The 21,854-nt window shown below is 38.6% G+C and overlaps 1 protein-coding gene and 1 pseudogene across 2 annotated transcripts in view; one reads left to right on the top strand and one right to left on the bottom strand.

Annotated features, from left to right (window-relative positions):
• The window catches only part of LOC308415022 (G-protein coupled receptor-associated sorting protein 1-like), a 40,523-nt gene that overhangs the window by 7,435 nt on the left and 11,234 nt on the right, over nucleotides 1-21,854 (bottom strand). Inside the window, exons 2-3 of the mRNA XM_080910147.1 lie at nucleotides 20,135-20,232; nucleotides 19,219-19,509 (exon numbers count right to left, since the gene is read on the bottom strand). Coding sequence (XP_080766273.1) covers nucleotides 19,219-19,509; nucleotides 20,135-20,232 — 389 coding nt within the window. The remainder of the gene's footprint in view (nucleotides 1-19,218; nucleotides 19,510-20,134; nucleotides 20,233-21,854) is intronic.
• LOC308415430 (vascular endothelial zinc finger 1-like) lies at nucleotides 18,986-20,540 on the top strand (annotated as a pseudogene). Its single transcript has one exon. The product of its transcript is annotated as a vascular endothelial zinc finger 1-like (transcript).

Raw genomic sequence — 21,854 nt, 5'->3', positions numbered from 1 at the left:
ATTGAACTTAAGTCTTCTTCAAGTGTAGTGAGTGCTCTCACCAGCTAAGCAATCTCTCTAGCCCCTTGCATTCAACATTTTAAGTAATCTAAAGCAAACAAAGTTATATTGGGGAAGCAATATGGTATATGAAAATTCTGTTGTGTTTCCTGAAAGTGATTTGAGTTCCCACAGGTATTGTTCTGGGGGCAATTCGAGAACCACTTGGCTGTGGATACTGAGGATGTCACTGTAATTTGTTTCAGCAGTATTAAACACCTTTCCCATCCTGGGAAATCTTATACTCACTGTCTTCCATTGTGTTTCAGCCTCTAAGAAGATCTGCTTGGCAGTCATTTCTCAGCACTGCTAACCATCACTGCCTCTTTTCTCTCTTTCGGCTAAAGAAGAAATACTTTCGTGATGGTCCTTGGAGCTCAACTTGAAGACTTGTTACTTTTATGCAATCACTGATATGAAAGGAAAACCTATTTTCGTTGTGAAATTTTCTGTATTTCCATATTTTAACCAGATATTTACTCTAACTATATATGATTTATACGTTAAGAAAAAAGTACCACCCCCCCCCCCACAAACAATCCAGACTGTTGCCAATGCTGGTCATTGTTAGCCACAACTGATGGTAAGGCCCTATTTCTGAAGACAATCCTTATACAACTCACTGATCACGAGAAGTCAAACTGGTGCATACATAAATCCTTCACCGATACTGACTAGTGTTTGATCGTACTGGAAAGCATGCTACCAGGGAGAAAAGTATACATTAACCCAGCTACAAAGTCTTCAGTCTACAATTCTGTCCGGTCTGAAAAATGTGCTAGTGCAATAGTGGCACAAAGCTCATGGGAGTAACCAGTCAGTATCTGATTGGATTCAAGGCCCATTTCATGAGATGGAGTCTATCCATGACACTCTCTGGGTGGCTAAGAACCTGAGGCTTAGATAGATCAGGGACCTAGTATAAAACTAAACAGTACTGCTAAAGGAAGGAATGTAGCAATAAAATGACTCCTAATGGCATTCTGTTATACTCATAGATCAGTGCTGTCATCGGAGAATCTTCCTCCTGAATACAGAGACCCATGGCCAGACAATATGCAGAGTGAGACTTTGAGACACTCAGTCCAAAATAGGAGGTACCCATCAAATTCCTCCACTTAGGGCTCAGGAATCCCCTCAGTAGACAAGACAAAAGATCATAAATGCAAGGGGGGATGGAGAACACCAAGGAAAGGCTTATAAACATAGCAAGACCTTCTAAATACAGCAGGACTGACAAACATGACGTCAGAGGGACTGTGGCAGCATACACAGGGCTGGCAAGGGTCTGAGGCTGATGAGATCCCAGGCTGAGAGAGCAAGTAGACACAGGCCAACATCCCTAATCCAGAAGCTGTCTCCAATTGATCACTTCTCTCAAATGATAAATTAGTTTTTTATAATGGAGACCCACTGAGTATACACAAATGTAAGGGCAGGCCCCTAGCCGAGAAGTTCCTACACGAAATTACCTCAATGGCATTTTTGGAGGTTCCTTGTCTCATAAACCTTCCTCAGACTTTTTTTCCTTGCAGGTCCTTTGCATATATATTGTGGCTTATGCTATTTAATGGTATTTCTGTGTGTTCTGAATCTATAAATGTTTCTTGTGCTTTTTCTTTGTCTTATTCTGGTTTTTTCCTTTTCTAATTTTATTATTGTTATTTGTAGATGACTGTTTGTATCCTAATGAGAGAAAGAAAGGGAATAGGTTTGAGTGAGTGGGGAAATTGGGAGGATCTGAGAGGAGTTTGGGAGGAAAAATAATAATCAGAATATATTCTGTTTTGAAAAATTTTTCAATTAAAAAGAAAAAAGTGTCTGAGGATGATTTTTATAATATATTTGGAAATGTTTGGATACTATTTATTAGAGAAAGACCACTTTAATTCTGATGTTTAAATGGTCTTACCTGGAGCTGGAGAGATAGCTCAGTGGTTAAAAGCGCAATGTTCTTCTAGAGGACCCATGGCCAGTTCCCAGCACCCATCTTTGTGACCCAGCTTTAACTACTCAGAATCTGATGCCCTGTTCAGTCCTCCAAGGACATGTACACACATAAGCAAAAACAAAATTTTTTTAAACAATAAGTAAATTGTCTTCCTTGATGTACTTTTTTTCTTTTTTCTGCACAGTATCATCTCATTAATGAATAAATAACACTTGAGAGATGGGGATCAAAGTTCTGACGGTGTGTGTGTGTGTGTGTGTGTGTGTGTGTGTGTGTGTATTTCCCTAACTGTTCTCCTTAAAACCATTGGTACCTTTTCCAAGTTCAAGGCATTTGAAAATGATGTCATTGCCAAATCCTCTTCCAATTCTGAGGCTGGGGGCACTGGCATCTTGTCGTGATAGTTATCTACCGAGGAATGTTTTTACTAAAACTGACAAGTTTTATTGCCAGACTGAAAAACCAGACAATGTGTTGTGAATTTATTTAGAGACATGGACAATGTGGTGAACATGTATTGACCAGAGAACAGTTTATGCTATGCTTTTTCTGTGCATACCAGTGCTTTTTCTCCCTCCTTATTCCCTTCTGGTTATCCTATTCCCGCATCTGCTTGCCAGAGATAACCCCTTCCTTCCCTTTCAGCCTGTCTCCTTTAAGTCTCAGCTGATGCCAGACTTCAGATTCTTCCTCAGTAATATAAAGGAAGGAGAGAAGAGAGATAAATAACACTAAGGAGGTTTGAAAAATCTATGGGAAAGTGTATATTTCATGCTTACCTAAACACATAAAAATATCTAAATGTGTATATGTGTGCGTGTGTGTGCACACGCGAGCACATACAATCGAATGACTTGTAGTCTATCTAACAAAAACTCCATTACCAAGTGTGAAAAGCCTCCTTTAAAGTTGTTGGTCAGGGGAGTCTATGAGATTCCCAGAATCCGACAACTTTCAAATAATAAAAACAATTTAAATAAAAAAGCTACAACTTCAAAAGAATGAGTGTTGGGTTAAGGGTGGGGGGTGTCGACATCTGCTCTGCCACAGGGCCCAGGCCACCTGGGGAGGCAGGACATGGGAAGTTAGACTGTGCTTACCTAACCTTGCCAGCGCTGGGTTGGTGTCAAATTCTGGGCTGTAGGGAAGCCAAAGCAAAGTCTGGGTTGCAGGGACAGTCAGCTGGAGCTTGCTCAGGGGTCTCCAGGCCTGTGATGAGGTTGGGGTTGTATGGTTTGAGGCTCTTGGACACCCAGGCTTTGCTGGATGCCTCGGAAGATCTGAGAATGGAGTGGGGGGCCTATTGGCTGGTTTGCAGGTTAGCTGCATGCTTGGGTTTGGTGGCAGTCATGGCTGGGAGCACAGAGAGGCCTTCTACAGGAGATTAGATGGTGGCTCTGTAGGCAAAGAGTTTCTCTACAGCTCCTCATGACAGATTTTGACGAAAAGAGGCAGTCCATGGTTTTAAGGTATTTAAATTTTCATGGAGAAAAGTGGATGAAAAAAAACATACCAGACTTCTCAGGGTGGGCCTGAGATTAAATATCTTTTGCAGGGAAGAATGTCTGGGAGGAAAGGCTAATTGGCTAAGCCTCCAGGCCTTTAGGTACCTCATTATAATGGAGATCCATCTTGAGCCTACTGACCTAAGGTCATGTCTTCTACCTGTGGAGAGGCTTGGGGTGCTGCCCTTAGGTAGGTGACTGATGGCCACAAATCTATGGAGGGCTGTGGCTAGTTATGGGCACCTGGTTTCAGGAGTAAAGTAAAAGTCCCACTGTCCCTTTCAGGGTCATCAGGGTTGCAAACCTCATCTATACTGGGAACCAGGATACCTTTCACAGCCCACCACTCCACAAGTGAGAATATCTATTTGCAGGGTGGCGGGGGCGGGGTATGGGAGAAATTGAAGGGAAGAGAATCTACGATGGATTTGACCAAGATATATTGTATACTTATATTGAATTCTTAAACAGTAAGTAAAATATATTTAATTTTGAAATGTTTTTAAAGGATTTACATAAATTTTGTGTTTATGAGAGTTGTGCCTGTATGTATGTAAGTGCAATGGGTATGTACCTGATTCTAGAAGATGCCAGAAGAAGGTTTTGATCCCCTAACACTGGAGTTATGAATGGTTATGTGCCATTGTATGGTTTCTAGGAACAGAACCTGAGTCCTCTGCAAAAGTATCAAGTGCTCTTAATTGCTGACCCATCTCTCCAGACTCATGTTTCAAAATTTTAGCACAAGTTTTCTTTATTCTCTTTTAAATAAGTTCATCTACTTTATGTGTATTTTGATATTTGTGTGATCTTTTTGTTCCCAGACTACCTATTTTTTCCTTCTCTGCTATAGTTTAGCAGTAGTTTTCTTTTCATATCCCAACTTATAAATTTTTCATTCTTTTTCTCTTTATTTTTTTATCTCATGTATTATTTATTGTGTATATGCATGTGTGTGTGTGTGTGTGTGTGTGTGTGTGTGTGTGTGTGTGTGTGTATGCTCATGTATGCATTCATGGAGAACTTGTAGATGTCATGTGAGAAACAAAGACCATCACCTAGTTACAAAAATACTAGAGTCTTATAGTAGTGAAAGTGGGGCAGCTTATTTTCTGAATACAAAGTTGGACATCAGCTCAGAAGAGCAGAATGCTTGGTCCTCAGTTGGTAAAACTGCCTTGGGAAGAATATGGAAGAATTGGGAGAATTGAAACACCTTATTGGAGAAGGTGTTCCACTGGGGGCAGGCTTCGAAATGGAAAAGATTAGGAGGTGTGGCCTTATTGGAATGGGGGTAGGCTTTGAGGTTTCAAAAGCTCATGCTAGGCTCAGTGTCCTTCTCTTTGCCTGTTGTTGTAAGTAAGATAGAAGCTCTCAGATACTGTTTCAGCTTCATGCCTATTGCCTGCTGCCATACTGCCCTCTATGATGATCATAAACTCACACTCTAAAACTCTAAAGAAACCCTATATTAATGCTTTTTTCATAAGAGCGTTATGGCATCGCTTCACAGAAATAGAACAGTGACTAAACCAGTGAGGAATCAAGAAGCAAGAAGGTTAAGTTTTTCATGTCATCTAGGTCTTATCTTTTCCTCTATCTTTACATCTGTCTTTTTCTCTATCAAAACCATGCATGGCTTCATCTGTTCATTTTACATGCTATTTACTTTATTTGTTTATTCAAATATTTATTTTTATTTGTATATATAAACAGGCACATACATTTGTAGGACTCACAGTTCAGGGGATGGAGTTATAAGAACTGAACTTCATGATATGGATGCTAGAAACTGAACTGGGGTCCTCTCTGGAAGAGCAGGAAGCATTCTTAACTATTAAGTAATCCTTATAAAAATAAACATCTTTTTATAGTTTATTAAGTAAGTACACATTAAGTGAATGCATGTTCAGGCATTATGAATCCTGTTAGTAATTTTTACTATAAAATCATGGTTTTTGGTGGGGGTAAATACTTAGTAGATTTTTGGCTGTGGTGGATAGATAAATTAACAGATTCTAGCAAGGGTCTAGTGTTTTTTTGTTTACCTGTGTTTGGTCCTAAGTTGGTTCAAGACACTTTTAAAAATGAATCCTCAAATTTTTATTCCTTATCGCCTTTAACAACTGGGTCCTGATATGAATTTGAACTCAGATCATCAGACTTGGCAGCAGATAGATACCTTTACTCACTGAGTTATTTCCCTGACCCCTTCTTACTTAAATTTGATCTTAAACTTTGTAATTATTGAAAACTTCTGAGTTTTTTCCTTTTCTGTATCTTGTCTAATGTATTGCTCTTTTCTCTTCCCTGCCCCTCCTTCTGCATTCCTTTTCTTGCTTTCTTGCATCCCTTATATTTTCTTCTTTCCTTGCTTCCTGTATTTATGTATTTCCTTTCACTATGTCTATATTTATCCTGCATAATATTTAATTTCACAGCATGCTCCCATTTGTGGGGTTGTGGTCATTGGTGATGTATTAGTGAGTTCTATCCAAATTTAATGGATTTTTATATCTTGCAAATTTTGCAGTTGTTACTATGATTGAGTTTGTTTCCTCCTCACTTGGTGCTACTGAGAATTAATTTCTCATCAGTGTGCTGCATCCAGAGACTTTGGGGTAAGATGGCAGATTAGAAGGCACATTTATGTGATTCCATGAAGGAAAACAGAATGATGCACAATACTTTCTATTCCTGCAAGAGACAATAGCCATAAATTAATTTACCAAGCCAGGTGAGACTTCCATGGAGAAGCAGGCAAGAGGGGCCTCAAACCTGTATCTAGCCTTATCAACTGGTTTTGTCAAGGTCACTGGAAAGCACCAGGAAAGGACTTTGCTCACATATAAACACTGTGGGAAAAGTTAGCTGGATGACCAAGGATTGTTTACACAACTCTCAGTGAGGCCTGGCAACTAAAGACATTGAAATAAAGCCTCAGTTCCAATGAATGGTACTCCAGCTGAGATCAGTTGGAACTGCTAGACAATGGCTCACCACTTCTCCCCTCCCCCCGTGTGGGACCTTGATCCAGAAAACCCACACAGCTCTCTTGCTAGAGGTAGGGGCAATCTCTGACAACTCCACTGCTGGGTCCAGGTGGCACATGCCAGCTCGGGCAAACAGGGGTTTTGCTGCTTCTGCTGCTGGGCTCAGCGGGGCGTGCAAGCTCAACCGAAGAGAGAAAACCCGGTTTGGCTGCCTCCACTGCTGGGCTCAGCTTGCCCATGTTTCCGCTGCAGCCAACGGGCGCCAGGCCAGGCTGAACTGAGCCAGTAAGAGGCTTCAACACAGGATGCAAGAAGCTTCGGGAGAGAAAATCTCTTCCTAATCAGAGGTGTTATTAGCTCTTTAGAACTAATTATCTCTCAGGAGGTGGAATGATTCTTACACGCGTTTACTCTTCAGCAAAATCTTCCCATATATACAGTTTTGAAATGGTTCAGAGTCTGACAACCAGTACTTCCTATTGGATTGGCCTGAGGGCTTGGGAAGACCTTGTCTACATATTTGGGGCAGTCCTGCTTCTGCCTGGAGCTTACCTGACCTATGGTCACATATACCTGCACAGGCAAAACGTGGGGCTTGGCTGATTTGGCTGGATTCTACGTCACATCCTCATCCTGAGGCAGGACATGGGGCATAGTTGATCTGGCTGGAGTCTAGGTCACATTCTCCTGTGGAGGCCGGACTTCGGGCGTGGTTGATCTGACTGGATTTGTCACATTCTCCTGCAGAGGCTGGACGTAAGGCTTGGTTGATCTGGCTGTGGCCTGTCACATCCTCCTGCTGAGGCAGGACTTGGGTCGTGGCTGATATGGCTGGAGTCCACATCAAATCCTATGGCAGAGGCGGGACATGGTGTGTGGTTGATCTGGCTGGAGTCTAGGTCACATTCTCCTGTGGAGGTGGGACTTGGGCGTGGTTGATGTGACTGGGATATATCACATTCTCCTTCAGAGGCTGGACGAGAGGCATGGTTGATCTGGCTGAAGCATCACATCCTCCTGTGGAGGTGGGACTTTGGGCGTGGTTGATCTGGCTGGAGTCACGTCACATCCTCCTGCAGAAGCGGGACATGAGGCGTGGTTGATCTGGCTGTGGCCTGTGACATCCTCCTGCAGAGGCGGGACATGAGGCATGGTTGATCTGGCTGGAGTTACGTCACATCCTCCTGCTGAGGCGGGACTTGGGGCGTGGCTGATATGCCTGGAATTTACGTCACATCCTCTGGCAGAGGTGGGACATGGGGCATGCTTGATCTGGCTGGAGCGTCACATCCTCCTTTGGAGGCAGAACTTGGGCGTGGCTGATCTGGCTGTGGTATGTCACATCCTTTGGCAGAGGTGGGACACGGGGCATGGTTGATCTGGCTGGAGTCTACATCACATCCTCCTGTGGAGGTGGGACTTCGGGCGTGGTTGGTCTGGCTGGAGTCTAGGTCACATCCTCCTGCGGAGGCAGGACATGGGGCGTGGTTGATCTGGCTAAAGCATCACATCCTCCTGTGGAGGCAGGTCTTGAGCATGGTTGAACTGGCTGGAGGGTCACATCCTCCTGCAGAGGCAGGACTTCTGGTGTGGTTGATCTGGCTGGAGTCTATGTCACATCCTACTGTGGAGGTTGGACTTTGGGCGTGGCTGATCTGTCTGGGGTCTATGTCACATCCTCCTTTGGAGGCCGAACTTGGGGTGTGGTTGACACGGCTGGGGTCAACCTCACGAGGAGGTACTTGGGGCATGGCCAGTGCCCAGAGGGGCTATGCAGTGCTTATGGCAGCATGAAGTTTCCTGATTCTCAGAAGATTGGGAAGCTTCCTGTCATCATTCCTGGGGCTTCTACAGTCTCAACCGAGAATCAGGGTTCCCAACATGGCCTACCTTTCCCATAGCCCCGAAAAGCACAAAAACTCCATGAAACATTCTAAGGGAGTAACTACATCAGAGTGAGGGCCTGACCTGAGACATGAGCTCTGCGATGCTCACTGTGATCAATCGTGGCTGTAAAAGTAAGGATGGAGTATGGTACTGCAAGACACTATGTCCTCACAAAAGCTGCAGCAGTTCATCAGGAACCCTCCAATAAGGCCTCTTTCCTTCTATTCTCCATATGCCAATGTCATGACTGACCATAACAGAAGAGATTGGTGTAGAACCCAAAGGTAGATAGCACTGAGGTTTCTATAAAATTCCGTGGGCATAGAGTCCAGGATGACTCCTAGCTGTGAAGGCCAGTGTTCAAGTATAATGTTGAGAACCTGGAGCAGTCTCCCTAGCAAAGGCTGCTACTGTCACTGAGATCAGTGGGAACTGACAGCAAGGTATCTGTCCAGATATATATATATATATATATATATATATATATATATATATATATATATATATATATATACCCCAATATGGCTTTATGAATTTGCACTGCAATTCCAAATTGCACATCCTAGATCAGCATACACTACTGCATAAAACATTACAAGAGTTAAAGAATCCAAAGCCTATTCTACCTAGAAAGAAATACTGATTGATGTGTATTTGTAATCTAGTGTATTCATGTTACACTTTATCTTTTAGTTATATAAATTTTTGGTATTTTAGATCTTTTCACTTGCATAAATATTTCATAATGCTCTCACTTAAGTCTGTATATTGTTGCGTTATGTTTAATGGCTGTATGTTTCTCCACACATTTTACTGTTGTACACTCTCTACAAATCTTTCTACACACAATTCATTCTTTCTTATTCATAATTCTTTCCCTCTTTCTCTCTTCCCAGTGCTATCGTTTGTCCTTCTTAACTATAATTTTTCAGTAGATTTAATAACTAGAATTTTGTGGACACTAACAGCAACCCAACATTAGGCTACATTTCCTACTCAATTTTTTTCTCAGTTGATCTAATACTACTCCTTGCCTTGCCTGTATGAACCTTAGAAACTAATAGCCTAACACACATTATTTGATCCATCTTTGTTTGTCCTTTAATAGTTGTTGAAGTTAAAGTGTTGGTACTTTTAAAGTGACTAATTTGACATTTGCATAGAGGACTCTTTAGTAGTTGTGATCACTTTTGGACTTTTCTACACTTGGAGTAATACAGGACTCAGGAATGAGAACATAAAGAGAAAGTTTAGCTTCAAACTTCAACTCTATCATAACCTAACTCTAATACTAGAAACTTCCAGTTGCTAATACTTCAATTTAAAGAATACAGCAGAAAAAACAAATAAACAAAATAATAATATATACCCATTTAATTATTATAGAAACAGGTGAGGAACCAAGGAAATACACCACCATCCTTGAAAAATGCTAAATTTATAGTAATGGCTCATGATGAGGGTGAATAGGAAGTAACTACACCCGAGAGGAATTGACAGCAAGAAATAAACTGGGGGATGAACTTAATAAAATAGAAATAAAGAAAATACAAGGAATCAATGAAATGAAGATTTGGTTCTTCGAGAAAATCAGTAAGATAGACAAACCCTTATCCAAACTAACTAAAAGTCAGAGAGAAGAGCCACATAAACAAAATTAGAAACAAAAGGGGGGAAATAACAGCAGACATAAGGAAATCCAGAGACTCATAGGGCATACGTTATAAACCTGTACTCCACCAAATTGAAAAAGTCTGTAAGAAATGAATAATGTTCTTAATATATACACTTATTAGTGTTAAATCACACATTAAGCCACAGTTACATGATAACCAAACCACATAAAGTCTCAACAAAGAGAGAATTACTATTTTCCCCTATGAACACAAATGCAAAAATTCTCAATAAAACACTTAGAAACTAAATCCATGATCACCTCTGAAAGATCATTCACTGAGATCAAGTATACTTCATCCCAAAGATATAGGTATAGTTCAACATAAACAGACAAATGTAATATGCTGTAAACAAACTGAAAGACAAAAACCAAATGACCATCTCATTAGATGCAGAAAGTGCTTCTGACAACGTTCAAAAACCCTTCATGATACAAATTGTGGAGCAATTAGAAATACAGGGACATACCTTAACATAGTAAAGGCAGGTTACAGAAAACACACAGCTAACATCAACTTAAAAATAGAAAAAGTCAAATAAACTAAAATCAATAACAAGGTAAAGTTTTCCTTTCTTTCCTACCTACTCAATATAGTACTTCAAGTCTTAGCTAGAGAATAAGACAATTGGAGGAGATGGAAAGTATAAAAATTGGAAAGGAAGAAGTCAAAGTACCATATCATAGATAATATGATAGTATACTTAAGTGACCCTTAAAATTCCACCAGGGAACTCCTACAGCTGATAAACATTTTAAACAAACTGGCCACAAAAGTAACTCAAATAATCAATAGTACTTTATATAAATGATAAATATGCTGAGAAAGAAATCATGGAAATAACACCCTGGAAACAAACAAAAATAGAAAGAAATAATATAAAATGCATTGTTGTAACTCTAACCAAGCAAGTGAAGGATCTGTATGACAAGAACTTCAAGTCTCTGAAGAAAGAAATTGAAGATCTCAGAAGATGGAAAGATCTCCATGTTCATTGATTGGTAGGATTAACGTAGTAAAAATGGCTATCTTACCCAAAGCAATCTACAGATTCAATGCATTCCCCATCAAAACTCCAAAATTAGTCTTTTCAGACCTTGATGTGCAATTCTCAACTTCATATGGAAAAACAAAAAACCCAGGATAGCTAAAACAATCCTGAACAGTAGAAGAACTTCTAAAGGTTCCATCATCCCTAATTTCAAGATGTATTATGAGCAATAGTAATAAAAATGCATGGTATTGGTATAGAAACACACAGGTTTATCAATGGGTAATTGAAATACCTCACTCTTAGTAGATAGGTAAAACCAACAAAAATAAAAGGAGAAATACCCTAGTTAAATGACACCGTATATCAAATGGAAGAGGGGGGCTGAGGGGAAACACATGGATCTCCTTGGGAAGGAAAAATAGAATTGACTTTGTTGGTGGACTGAGGGTGAATGGGGATGAAAGGTTGTAGGGTGTGTGAAAAAGAATGGAGAGGGGGGTGGGGGAGAAGGAGGGAGGGAGAGAGAGGGGGAAAGAGCTGGAACTAAGGGACATTGGATGGTGGTGTGGAAGGCTAGTGCAACGGAAACTTAAGAATAATAAAATAAACAGGGGAAAAAAAAAACCTTTACAGAACATTTAGAACATTCCATCTATACATTTCAGAGTACATACTTTCTTAGCATACCATGGAACTTTTCCTAATGTATGTCAGATAATAGGATAGAAACTAAGGTTCAAGAAAAAAATTATACTCAATCCTTACACACCAAGAGTACTTTGACTAATTCTGGGTTACATCCTGTTTTACATGTACTTTTTGCTCATTGTAACTAGTAAGACCTTAATGCAGAATATCAAACCTTGAAAAAAAAAAGCCAAGCACTGACAAAAATGTATTCGTATACATTTATGCAAAAATGCTTAAAATTTGTTCTTTTATCTTTGTTTTTTTTAAATAAAGTTTTAAAAAAACCAAAAAAAAAAAAAAAAAAAAGGATAGAAACTAAGTCTTAGCAACTATAGGCATATTGAAAGAAATTCTTATACTGTATTTGACCATAGTGGAACGTAACTAGAACCCAACTGCAAGCAAAACAAAAACAAAAACAAAAACAAAAAAACAAACAAAAAAAACCCAAAAAAAGCACATACACACACTTATAGCAGTCAAGAGTCACAGAAAGTATCAAGTAGAAAAATGCAAATTCCAATAGTTAAATAAAGTATAACATACCAAAACTTATGAGATACAACAAAAGCAATGTTTATGGCTCCAAGTGCCAACATTATAAAATACAGAGATATCTCTATAAATACCTTGATGATGTACCTTAGATTCATGGGCGTGGGGGAGAGGGGAGATCTAGCAGAAAGCAAACTGAAAATTAGTAGACCAAAAGACGTAATTGAGATGGAAGCAGAAAGGAATGAAATGAAATTTTCAAACGTTAAAAAGAGTCACTTTTGGGGCTGGAGAGATGGCTCAGCAGTTAAAAGCACTGACTGCTCTTCCAGAGGTCCTGAGTTCAAATCCCAGCAACCACATGGTGGCTCACAACCATCTGTAATGGGATTTGATGGCCTCTTCTGGTGTGTCTGAAGACAGCTATGGTGTACTTACATAGAGTCATTTTTCCTAACCGCATCCATGTCAGAAACACAGCATTCCAATAAGGTATTAATTCTAAATGTTGAAACTGGGATGCCATCAGATGCTGGTTTACCATGTCTTTCTCATGAACTCAAACTTCTTACTCTTTAGAGACAAGCTACTGCTGCCCAACAGAAGTCACTTCAAATGAACTGATACTTGAAAGACAAAAAGTATAGGTATTGTGGATTAGGACATATATTACTTCAAAGCAATTTTGAAGTAAAAAATGAAGCCTAAATGACCCAGATCTATAGTTCTCTCTATATTTATAAATGATTAAATAATATCCAAGCATCCCATTAAACTTTAAAGCAATTCCAAAAATGCAAGATGGGAAAACCCTGTATATACCAGGAACTGCCAATTTCCCCATTCTGACTGTTTTTCTACTCAATATAATTTATAACAAACCTACAAATAGAAAGTGAGGTAAACACACACACACACATACACACACACACAAACAAAAGACTGCACTGAGAATCTATAAACATGTTTTTGACCCTCAGAATACTAAACAGAGGAAGTATTGGACTTGCTTTGTGAAGAGAAAGTTTGGTCCTTCCTCTTTACAGTTGAATATACCCACAGAAACAAAATAAAGAAGAATTCAGTAATTAAAGATAGAGTTAAAAGAATGTAAGTTAAAGAGACATCAATAGAAAAAGAAAGACACAAATCATGAACTCCTGTTTGGTTTCATGTATTCTTTCAGAATAATCCTATATTTTTAAAAAACCTCTCTTAAAGAGAAAATCGAATGTTGAAAACATGATCATTAAATAAACTATTTAATAATATAAAGCAATATCACATTTATAGGTAAAATATAGCTGGAAATATACTAAGATGATTTTTTAAATTAAATATGAATTTATATTCCTTAGTGTTAAAGACTGTTTGAAGACAAATAATAGTAATATTTTAAGAACTGGCAATGTGCAAAACATATCTCGATTCTCTCTTTCTCTGTCTGTCTATCTACCTGTCTGTCTCTCTGTCTGTCTGTCAGTCTGTCTCTCTCACTCTCTGTGTATGTGTGTGTGTGTGTGTGTGTGTGTGTGAATTTGTGTACAAAATGTGATGTGTAGAGAGAAGAGGACAGCTTTCACAAGTTGGTTATCTCCTTTTACTGAGAGTATTTCAGGATTCGAACTCAGGTCCTCAAGTTTGAGGGAAATACGTGCCTTTATACTTGGAACCATCTCCCCAGGCCCCAGCTGAAATGTGTAAGCAAAACAAAAAATGAGGTTCTGGAAACAGGAAAAGTCAACTAAGATAGAGGTGTGCCAATATAGACCTAACTAAACTGAATATTTGTCATCATTTTTAGAAATAAATATTCATGCTTCTGAGAGTCCATATGGATCAACAAATTAATTATAAGGTGTGATTCATAGACTTCACATTTATAAAAGGGTAGTCATCATACGAATCAAGCAGGTGTCTCTGTATGTAAAGCTCAATTATGCTCTAATTTGTGAGTATAGAAAAATATAGATGTGACAGAAGTGAACTGAGAATGTTAATAATTTTGGCCAAGAAAAGAAACTAAGATATTGCTTCCTGGTTACATCTTTTGATTGGTCAATGCAGTAAAATCAATCAGAGGTACATATTACAGCAAAAGTCATGGTTCATGTGATTTTTAGCTATATAACCTCTAATGCACTGTATTTATGAGAATTTGCTTATAATAATTTTCATTTAATTGTATACTTCTTGATATTTTACACCAAGATAACATTAGAAGTTGACATAGGTGAATAAATATATAGAGTATGGATTGTTTCATAATAGGCTAATATGCATAAAAATCTATTCAGCCCCTTTATTAGTATATAATATTTTAATATTACTTGGATTTGCCTTATTTCTTTCTTTGTAACATTATAAAATTTTTAAAATTCAGAATATAGTCTTTAGGCCTCTGGGCCTCCCTCATGCAACAAGAAAATATAAAGTATATCACAAAGAATGTTAGTATAACAGTATCCCACAATTTTCTGTGGAAGGATTTTATTACAAACTATCATCATATCTTTTTTATTTTTTTATTGGATAGTTTCTGTATTTACATTTCAACTATTATCCCCTTCCCCAATTCCATCCCTCTCCCCCTCCCATTGCCTCCATGAAGGTGCTCCCTCTCCCACTTCAGCACATTGGTGTTCCCCTACACTGGGAAACCTAACCACCACTGGACCAAAGGCCTCTCTTCCCATTGATGCCAGACAACGCTGTCCTCTGCTGCATATGCACCTGGGGCCATGGGTCTCTCCATGCAAACTCACTGGTTAACGTTTAAGTCCCTGGGAGCTGTGGTGGGTTTGGTTAGTTGATAATTTTGTTCTTCCCATGGGATTGCAGACTCTTTTAGGTCCTTCAGTCCTTTCTCTATCTCCTTCATTGGGGTCCTTGTGTTAAGTCTGATGTTTAGCTGCAAGCATCTTCCTCTGTATCAGTATGACTCTGGCATATCTGGTTCCTGCCAGTAAGTACTACTTGGCATCAGCAATAGTGCTTGGGTTTGGTGGCTGCATATGGGATGAATCCACAGGTGAGGCAGTCTCTGGACAACCTTTTCTCAAATCCCTGCTCTTCTATTTGTCCTTTTATTTCCTCCCATGAAGGTTTTGTTCTCCCTTCTAAGAAGGACTGAAGCAGTCACCTTCTGGCCTTCCTTTAATTTGAGCTTCATAAGTTCTGTTAACTTTTTCTTGGGTATTCTGATACTTCTGGACTAGTATCCGCTTATAAGTGAGTATATTACCATGAGTATTCTTTTGTGACTGGGTTACTTCACTCAGGATGATTGTAAGGAGCTGCGCTGTGCCAGGCCCCAAAGATGATGCCAGCCTCTGCCCTCCACCTTCCAGATGGCGAGCACTCCCTGTGATAAACAACTCCTTATTTGGACGCACTTGCCTGGCTCCTTAACTTCCTCATGGTTACAACCTATCTGCATTGCCCACGTGGCAGCTTATGGTTTGACAGTCTAGAGTATTTAGCCTGCTCCCTTCCCTCCCCGGGGAGCGGAGACAAAGGCAGAAGCAGAAGCTTGTTCAAGGATCCTGAATAAACTGCTTGAAGATCATCTTCCCAGGGTCCTGTCTTCCTTGCTGGTCAAGGTGGGCGTGACAAGCAGCTTCAAGTTCCAACCATTTTCGTAGAAATTTCGTGAAGTCATTGTTTTTAATAGCTGAGTAAATAAATGCACCACAATTTCTGTATCCATTCCTCTGTTGAAAGACATCTAGGTTCTTTCCAGCTTCTGGCTATTATTATAAATGAGACTACTATGAACATGGTGGAGCATGTGTCCTTTTTAGATGTTGGAGCTTCTTTTGGGTATATGCCCAGGAGTTGTATAGCTGGGTCCTCAGGTAGTACTATGTCCAATTTTCTGAGGAACTGCCAGACTGCTTTCCAGAGCAGTTGTACCAGCTTGCAATACCACCAACAATGGAATTTTATATGTACACACATTTAATTTATATATGTATAATATTACATGTATATATCATATAATATTATAATTATATAAAATATATAAAGTATATGTTAAATAATAATATAACATATTTGTGGATATATTTATATAAAAGAATATGAAATGTGTACAAGAATGATATAACAAATATAAATATGTATTATCAATATATGCATATTATATATTTATATATATAATTTATATTAAAATCAACATTATATATAAATATGTTAAATATATATTTATTCATACCAATTTATTTATTTTTATGAGTATGGGGTAGCTGTCTTCAGACACACCAGAAGAGGGCATCAGATCCCATTACAGAGGGTTGTGACCCAGATGGTGGTTGCTGAGAATTGAACTCAGGATCTCTGAAAGGGTAGTCAGTGCTAACTGGTGAGTCATCTCTCTATCCCTAAAAAAAAAAAAAAAAAAAATATATATATATATATATATATATATATGTATATATATATATAATAAAATACTTATATGTATTGTATATGCTTGTATAAAACATTGTATATTTTATATACAATGTTACATGATATATAATATATAATGTATTTATATATGATACAGCATTATATGCAAATATTATATAAAATGTATAAATATAAGTAATAACTCTAAATGTATATAAATAATATATATTCATATAAATATATTTATATTAATATACATCTATGTTTGTATACTACATTTTACAATGTATATAAATTATATGCATAAATATAAATAAAATATATAAATAAGTATATAAATACATAAATAAATATATAAAAATTCATAAATTTATATATGTAAATATCATAATATATATACATTGCTTTTATAAATAATATATTTATATAATATATACATATATTTTATATAATCATAAATATTATAATATATTATACATCATATTACATATTACAATTATATATTATATATTACAATTATATATTATATAATGTACTATATTATATACCATATACTATATAGCATGTAGTATATTATATATTACATATTTTATATTGCATATCACATATATTATATATTATATATTATATATTATATATTATGTTATATATTATATATCACATATTTTAATGCATATTAGATATATACATAATATTAAGAATACAATATGCATTAATTTTTAAATTATATATTTATACATAATATATTTTTACACATATTTATTTATTACATATTAATATATGGTATAATATATTTTCTATAGAAAAATATATAAAATATAATCATATATAAAGTATATAATATATAATGTATTAAAATATATTTATATATGAATTTTTAATTTACAACTTTTCTATTTAATATATATTTAATGACATATATCACTGATGACACATGCACACACACACACATATATATATATGTGTATCAGTGATGGATGGATGAATGAATAATATATATAGAATTTTGTTCATCTTTAAAAATAATTTAATGATATTCAGATTTGAAAAATAATGAGGATCATTAGATTTTCTTTTCAAAACATATCTGATAATTTTTAAATTTTTTTTACATATTTATAATTTAAAATAAAATTTAAAAATGTAAACATACTTTGATCATATTCTTCCTCTTTACCACGTTCTTCCACATCTTTACTTCTCCCTACCCACTTAACTTTAAGTTCTTTCTTAAAAGGCAAAATTCAATTTAAAAAAATGTACCCTCTGAACCCAAGAGAAAAATGAATCTACACTTCTCCAACCCATCAATCTGTAATGAAATAAAAGCGCGCGCGCGCGCACACACACACACACACACACACACACAACAAAAACTGAAAAACAAAACCTGTGAGGCATGTTATATGTTGGCCAACAGGTCCTTAACATGAGGCCTGTTCTGATTTTCCCTCTTCAAGAAGGTGCTGGTGACAAGTGCAGACAGGAGAGCGAAGGTTTGTGTCTGGCCTGGTGTTTCTGTTCCTCTTTTGAGAGAGTGCAGGCTAAGTTCCTGTAGGTATCAGTGAGTTGTGGAAGTGCAGTCTTTAGCACTGGGGCCTTGCTGTCAGTTGTGGAAAGCCACCTATTTTCATCTCCTGTAAAAGAGTATTTTTCTTTGATAAGCAAAATTCATTTTGCTTCTGGCCTCAATTGCTAATCCCCTTACAGCCACTTTGATTGGTAAGCAATGGAAATAAAACAATCAAAAAACAGGTACCCACTTGTTCATTATTGTTTATGATGAGTTTGTCCTGTCATATTGTGAAGAAGTAGGTTTTGTCCATATATAACATATTATGCTTATGCATTATGTTGTTCATGGCCATTTAAAGTATATTCAGTTTTAATTTTTTACCGAGTAAAATTAAAGTACACATCAACAATAACAACTAGGTTGTTGGAGTGAGTTAAAAGTTTGTGCCATTAATTGAGCAGTGGTAGTGCACACCTTTAATCCCAGCTTTGTGAGTTTGAGGCCAGCCTGGTCTACAGAGCAAGTTCTGGGACAGTCAAAGCTGATAGGGAGGGAGACTCTATCTTGCAAAAAAAAAAAAAAAATCTTTTTGCATTAGTACTTAAGTGATAACTTTACAAATTTTCTGTCAGAAAAAAAGTAAAATTTAACTCCCTCCCACCACTCCCATGAAATAAAGACCAAAATTTCTGGAGAAAAAAAAAAAGAAAACAAAATAAAGAAGCCTTTACCAAGGCAGCCACCGCCGCCGCTTTGTTGTCGCCTCCGCCGGCTGAGGAGGCTTCCTAAGCGGGGTTGGGGGGGGGGGGAACACGACTGGGGAGGAGGGGGGTCGGCCACCGCAGCCATGGAGGCCAACTGGACTGTGTTCCTGTCCCAGGCCCATGAAGCGTCCCATCGCCACAGCAGGCAGCACAGAACAGCTTGCTGCCCCTCCTGAGTTCTGCTGTGGAGCCCCCTGATCAGAAACCATTGCTTCCAATACCAATTACTCGGAAACCTCAGGCTGCACCAGAAACATTAAAGGATGCCATTGGGATTAAAAAAGAAAAACCCAAAACTTCGTTTGTGTGCACTTACTGCAGTAAAGCATTCAGGGACAGCTATTACCGGAGGCGCCATCAGTCCTGCCACACAGGGATCAAGTTGGTGTCTCGGGCAAAGAAAACCCCCACCACAGTGGTTCCCCTTTATCCCCACCATTGCTGGGGACAGCAGCCGAACTTCGTTGGTTTCAACTATTGCAGGCATCTTGTCAACAGTCACTACATCTTCCTCGGGCACCAACCCCAGCAGCAGCGCCAGTACCACAGCAATGCCGGTGCCCCAGTCTGTCAAGAAACCCAGTAAGCCTGTCAAGAAGAACCACGCCTGTGAGATGTGTGGGAAGGCCTTCCGGGATGTGTATCACCTCAACCGGCACAAGCTTTCTCATTCGGACGAAAAGCCCGTTGAGTGTCCTATATGTAATCAGCGCTTCAAGAGGAAGGACCGGCTGACTTACCATGTGAGGTCTCATGAGGGAGGCATCACCAAACCCTATACTTGCAGTGTTTGTGGGAAAGGCTTCTCAAGGCCTGACCACCTAAGCTGTCACGTAAAACATGTGCATTCAACAGAAAGACCCTTCAAATGCCAAACGTGCACTGCTGCCTTTGCCACCAAAGACAGACTACCGGACACACATGGTGCGCCATGGAGGCAAGGTATCATGTAACATCTGTGGGAAGCTCTTGAGTGCAGCGTATATCACCAGCCACTTAAAGACACATGGGCAGAGCCAAAGTATCAACTGTGATTCGTGTAAACAAGGCATCAGTAAAACGTGCATGAGTGAGGAGACCAGCAATCAGAAGCAGCAGCAGCAGCAGCAGCAACAACAGCAGCAGCAACAACAACAACAACAACAGCAGCAGCAACAGCATGTGCCAAGCTGGCCAGGGAAGCAGGTAGAGACTCTGAGACTGTGGGAAGAAGCTGCCAACCTGTGCCAAACCTCCACGGCTGCTACGACACCTGTGACTCTCACTACTTCATTCAGTATAACATCCTCTGTGTCGTCTGGGACTATGTCAAACCCAGTCACAGTGGCAGCTGCAATGAGCATGAGAAGTCCAGTAAATGTTTCAAGTGCAGTTAATATAACCAGCCCAATGAACATAGGGCATCCCGTAACCATTACCAGCCCATTATCCATGACCTCTCCTCTAACACTCACGACCCCAGTCAACCTCCCCACCCCTGTAACTGCCCCAGTGAACATAGCACACCCTGTCACAATCACATCTCCAATGAACCTGCCCACACCTATGACATTAGCTGCCCCTCTCAATATAGCAATGAGGCCTGTAGTAAGTATGCCTTTCTTGCCCCAAGCTTTGCCTATGTCACCGCCTTGGTAAACAGTATTATAAAGTCAAAATTTGGGTAAATTAAATATTTACCAGCAACTTACCTTTTGTTGATTAAAGCAAAAAGACTATGAAATTGGAGGTTTTATTATGTTAGTTGATAAGAGTGTAGTAGCTCTAATTTTGCTGGGGTTGTTCAAAGTAGGATATATGTGTAACTTATCACTGGACCACTTTAGTTTAATCAGAAACCCTTTTTAGCTGACAGCATTGCTTAAACAGGATAGTACCTTGCAAGGTGAAATGCCAGAATTAAAACCAATCATAAAACCCATTTCAAAATAAAAAAGCATTACTTGTTTTTATTATTGTTTTTAATACAACAGAATCATTTTATTGTAAACACTAGGAGAGTTTTCCCTCTGTCCAAGGTGGATGGCTTAACTTGGAGTCTAACCCACAGACTGAGAGCTAGTGTAGCATTGTCTGTGGTTTGTTCATATGAGAGAATAGAGGCACCGTCATAATAAAATGCATTTCAGAGAATATGCATTTTATCTTTGGGAATATGTTAATTTCAGGCAGCATTCCCTATGGGAAAGGTGATACCAGCTCTGATATGCAAAGCATATAATAATTTATCATTCTAACTTCAACATATAATAGGGATTGTGACCTGATATTTGGAGATGTAAATATTGCTCAACATATTAATCCTGATGGAATATAGCATTGTAGTTGACTTTAAAAAAAAAAACAAAAATTAAAAAAAAACTTCAACAAATTGTGTTTTGATGAGAAAAGGCCGCAGCTGACTAAAGAGAAGTCAGGTGTGCACCCAGCAGGCTCCTAACGGGTCAGTAGATCCTGTTCAGGAGCAATGAGAACTTTGGAACAGTTTAAATCTATTGCTTTAAATTGGAAGACATTGGAGGCACTGGAATGTGATATGCCCCTCTCTCTCTCAATCAACGTCTGTTGGTGTTACAACAGGCACAGATGTGTTAGATGCTCACTAGAGTTTATGTCTTATATTAAATTGTATACAGTTTTTATTCTAACCACTAACTAGGTAGTATGCCCCTTCAGAACAAGCAGAGTGTACCTTTCCCCCCTCCTTCTGTTTAATCAAGTATTGTGCAGATTTGTTCAACTTTGTAAATATGGACATCACTTTTTCTTTTTGTTCCTTTGTGTGTGGGGGGGGAACACTTGTATCCGCTTTCTGGGGTTTTCAGGGAGGCAGCTGTCTGCATGCTCCATGGAAACCCTGCAATGATTGTGCACGTTGAGACATGTGCTTTTGGTTTCTTAGCGGGATGCTTTACCCCTGTACATACAGTAGAAACCGAAAGCTAGGGGAAC

The sequence above is a fragment of the Micromys minutus genome, assembly GCF_963924665.1.
Source record: "Micromys minutus genome assembly, chromosome: X".
NCBI classification, from domain to species: Eukaryota; Metazoa; Chordata; class Mammalia; order Rodentia; family Muridae; genus Micromys; species Micromys minutus.
The sequence above is the reverse complement of the archived record's forward strand: the minus strand, read 5'-3'. Positions and strand labels throughout refer to the sequence as shown.